This window comes from Acanthisitta chloris, unplaced genomic scaffold, assembly GCF_000695815.1.
Source record: "Acanthisitta chloris isolate BGI_N310 unplaced genomic scaffold, ASM69581v1 scaffold12794, whole genome shotgun sequence".
Taxonomy (NCBI): Eukaryota; Metazoa; Chordata; class Aves; order Passeriformes; family Acanthisittidae; genus Acanthisitta; species Acanthisitta chloris.
Genome location: NW_008667697.1, coordinates 113,816 through 117,811, shown reverse-complemented (window position 1 = coordinate 117,811; position 3,996 = coordinate 113,816). Strand labels below are relative to the sequence as shown.

Sequence of the window (3,996 nt, the reverse complement as noted above, 5' to 3'; positions counted from 1 at the left end):
CTGGAGCAGGAGCTGAGGTGTCAGCCCAAGGCCTCCGGGCTGAGGCTGGTCGAGGCTGCGCACGACAATGGGCTGCGGATGACTGCGAGGCTGAGAGACTTCGAAGTGAAAGATCTCCTCAGCTTGACTCAGTTCTTTGGCTTCCGTACAGAGACGTTTTCGCTGGCTGTGAATTTCTTAGACAGGTTCTTGTCAAAAATGAAGGTAAAGTTTTCTAAAGTATAAGCTCTCGGTCATTAACTCCTGCTTGTTGCAGCCTAGTTCTGTTCGAGGTTAGAACATCGGGTTTGGGTTAGGGTTAAGGTAAAGGTTAAGCTCCTCCCAGGGATTCTGATTGCACAAGAGCTAAAAATGGTGTTAGTGTTAAGCAGGCTGTTTCTTTTGGAGATGAGAAGCAATAGTGCATCAGTTTCAACTCGAGGATGCCCACAGGCTGGGAGGTGTGGGACATATTAGTGGATTAGACCAAGTCGGATTGTCTTTCCTATTGCATGGTTACACAAACATTTTAAATTACTTCTTCTTTAACTACCTTTTCAACCTACCCATAAGCCTTGTGAATATCAAGATGCTGTTTGACGCTTAGAGTCTGGTGAAACATTAGTGATCTCTCCATTCTCCCATGCAGATGTGACTTGCTGACCTGGGTTGTTTTTATTGTCTAACAAGACAGGATTACCACTGTACAATTTGGACAAGGACAAAAGCTTGTTTTCCTTCTGTGTTAAAACAAAAGTGAGAAAGCTGGATGGAGCGGATAGGAAAATGATGAATCGAAAGACTTCTGAATCCAAAATAAGCAGTAAAAATGGGGACTGCAATATCTGTGGAATAAAGTCAATTTAGAGATATATATATATGTACATATCTATGTGTTTATATGTATTTTAAAAAGAGTTAGAAACCCCCATTTTTTTTTTTAGTATCAGCCAATATGTGCAACATTTCAAGTCCTAAAACATGATTAGGCTATTACAAAGCCTCATTAAGAAACCTGCCTCAATCCAATCAAAATACATTGTTCTGCTGTCTTGGTTTTTAGATGAATGAGGCAGAACTTGTAGTGTATAACAGTGTTCTCTTTTGGCTAAATACAGATAAGAATGTAAGATAAAAGCCTTAATTTCTCAGTCTCAAAAAACAGAACAACCTCCCCTGTCCCCCATAATTTTTCCCAAAATACATTAGTGCCTGCAGTTTGGTTCTTAGATGTTGCAATGACTGATCAAAGGCCTTCCTCTCCAAAAGTAAAAACAATTTATTTTCTTTAGGTCCAGCCTAAACACTTGGGCTGTGTTGGACTCAGCTGCTTCTACTTGGCTGTGAAGGCATCAGAAGAAGAGAGAAATGTGCCCTTAGCCACTGACTTAATTCGTGATTAGGCTATTACAAAGCCTCATTAAGAAACCAGTTCTGCCTCAATCAAAATACATTGTTCTGCTGTCTTTGTTTTTAGATGAATGAGGCAGAACTTGTAGTGTATAACAGTGTTCTCTTTTGGCTAAATACAGATAAGAATGTAAGATAAAAGCCTTAATTTCTCAGTCTCAAAAAACAGAACAACCTCCCCTGTCCCCCATAATTTTTCCCAAAATACATTAGTGCCTGCAGTTTGGTTCTTAGATGTTGCAATGACTGATCAAAGGCCTTCCTCTCCAAAAGTAAAAACAATTTATTTTCTTTAGGTCCAGCCTAAACACTTGGGCTGTGTTGGACTCAGCTGCTTCTACTTGGCTGTGAAGGCATCAGAAGAAGAGAGAAATGTGCCCTTAGCCACTGACTTAATTCGAATCAGCCAGTACAGGTTCACTGTGTCTGATATGATGAGAATGGAGAAAATCCTATTAGAGAAGCTGTGTTGGAAAGTCAAAGCTACAACAGCCTTCCAGTTTCTACAGCTCTATCATTCATTCATCCATGAGAATTTAAGCTGTGAAAGGTAACACAGCTATCACTAATTTTGCTCTAACTGCATAGGATCAGGAAGCCTAGGCAGAAAAAACAGCAGGGAAATTGCTCAAGTAATTGACCTGTCTATACTTTAAATATCCCACAAACATTCCGCCTTATTGGTAAATATCATAAATGTGAATATCTGTGGTTTAATACTAATTTTAAATATTGTTTGCATAAATTGATCTAAAGAGCATTTGCTCTCCGTGCTGAAAACCAGCCTTGCTCAGTAATGATGGTATATGAATCTCTGCTTATGCTGCACTGAAGTGTTGCCTTATTGCAGAGATTTCAAAATGTGGCTTAGAGAAGATTCCTTTTGCTAGTAAGCACTAAAATTCCTTGTTGTGAGGCCTGTTTTGACCATTCAACTCTCCCCAGTGTAACACAAGATTTGGTTTTGGCATTAGGAGTGCCAAAACTGAACACCTGTTTGACTGTAACCCTAGAACTTCTGGGAAAAATGAGGCCTTTGTTTATATAATGAACATTCTTGCTGCTTCTCTGAGTTCCTGGGTGATGCTGCCTTAATCAAGTTTGTGTTCTTCTTGATTCACTTGTCTGTTTTTCTGTAGGAGAAAATACCTTAATTTTGAGAGACTTGAGACCCAGCTTAAGGCCTGTCACTGCAGAATCATGTTCTCTAAAGCCAAGGTAAACATCTTGAATGCTCAGACACAAGGACACTGCTGAAACATAACAAAACAGTGCTTATAAACTTTTTCTCTCCCTTCAGCCTTCTGTCTTGGCATTGTCTATTATGGCACTAGAGATAGAAGAACAAAAACTGCTGGAATTGACAGAGACTTTGGAATTTCTGCAGTTGCATTCTAAGGTATGTATAGATGAGGTTTCAGGGGAGGACAGAAGAAAAATGCATGCAAAGGTCTACACGGGGGAGGGGGAGGTGTGTTGACATACTGGTTTTTGTTGTGGTTGTTTCCCACCCCTGCCCCCCCCCACCGTTTGGCCTGGGGTGTTTGGTTGCCTGTCTTAGCTGAAGCAACTGAAAGTGCATGTATGAAACAATTATTTAAGTAGTTACTAATGTGTGATATTCTATCTTGCTACTTAGATAAGCAGCAAAGATTTGATCTTCTGGAAGGAACTGGTGTTCAAGTGCCTTACAGAATATTCCTCCAGCAAGTGTTCCAAACCAAATGTCCAGAAGCTGAAGTGGATTGTGTCTGGACGTACAGCACGGCAGCTGAAGCACAGCTACTACAGGATAACACACCTTCCTACCATTCCAGAGACCAGCTCATAGCAGGTAATTCCTGCTCACACCAACTTCTGATGATGCAGGAGTAATTAGCTGTTAACTACCCCCAAGTTTCCTGTTCCATATAGGTTACCTCATGTAGACATGTAAGATAAATGTAGTAGGTCTGTCTTACAGCTGCTCTGTTACCTATTCATGCTCGAGCCAGTGCTGTACCTAAAGAAGTGACAACTTAATATATGAATGCTGGAGAAAGAACTGATTCTCTGGTGTGCTGTGGGAGCAGAAGTGTTCTACACACATTGGGACCTCATTCAGACTAAAATGTGGAGTAAAGCTGGTAAAAAGAGAAAAAATTTGACTTGTTCCTATCATTAAACGAAATCAGCCTGTTAGAATGAGTTGCTTGTAACTCTTCACTTATACCACTTACAAGGAAGACAGTTGTATACAGTTTGTGTAACTGTTTAATAAAGTCTAAAATCTGTAATTCAGTTACTATTGTTGTTTTACTCTGTAGAAACTGTGTACTACTTCCTTCTCTAGACTTTAATTCCAGAGGCTGCACATTACCTGTAACAGCTGTCTTGCTGTTGTCTCACTGTCTTAAAACCTCCTGCTTCTTGTAACAAGCCCTTCAGCTGACTGGTTTGTTTGGGTTTTTTACAGGACTACAATAAAAGAGGAGAGAACCATCCTGTGCCCTTGTCAGCAGACACATGGAGATTTGAGAAACCAAGTCTGAAACATGATCTAATCATGAAGAGCTCAGCTCATGGAAAGAATATATAACAGTTCAAACTAAAGATCCTTCCAGCAAA

General features: G+C 40.2%; 1 protein-coding gene across 1 annotated transcript; it reads left to right on the top strand.

Moving 5' to 3' along the window:
* Nucleotides 1–3: 3 nt before the first annotated feature.
* Nucleotides 4–3,996, top strand: LOC103800237 (cyclin-G1-like; the record flags this gene model as incomplete). The annotated part of the gene is made up of 6 exons (XM_009072606.1): nt 4–204; nt 1,686–1,939; nt 2,529–2,607; nt 2,690–2,788; nt 3,029–3,223; nt 3,845–3,996. Coding segments are annotated over 5 exons (825 nt in total), but the record flags the coding sequence as incomplete, so codon positions are not given.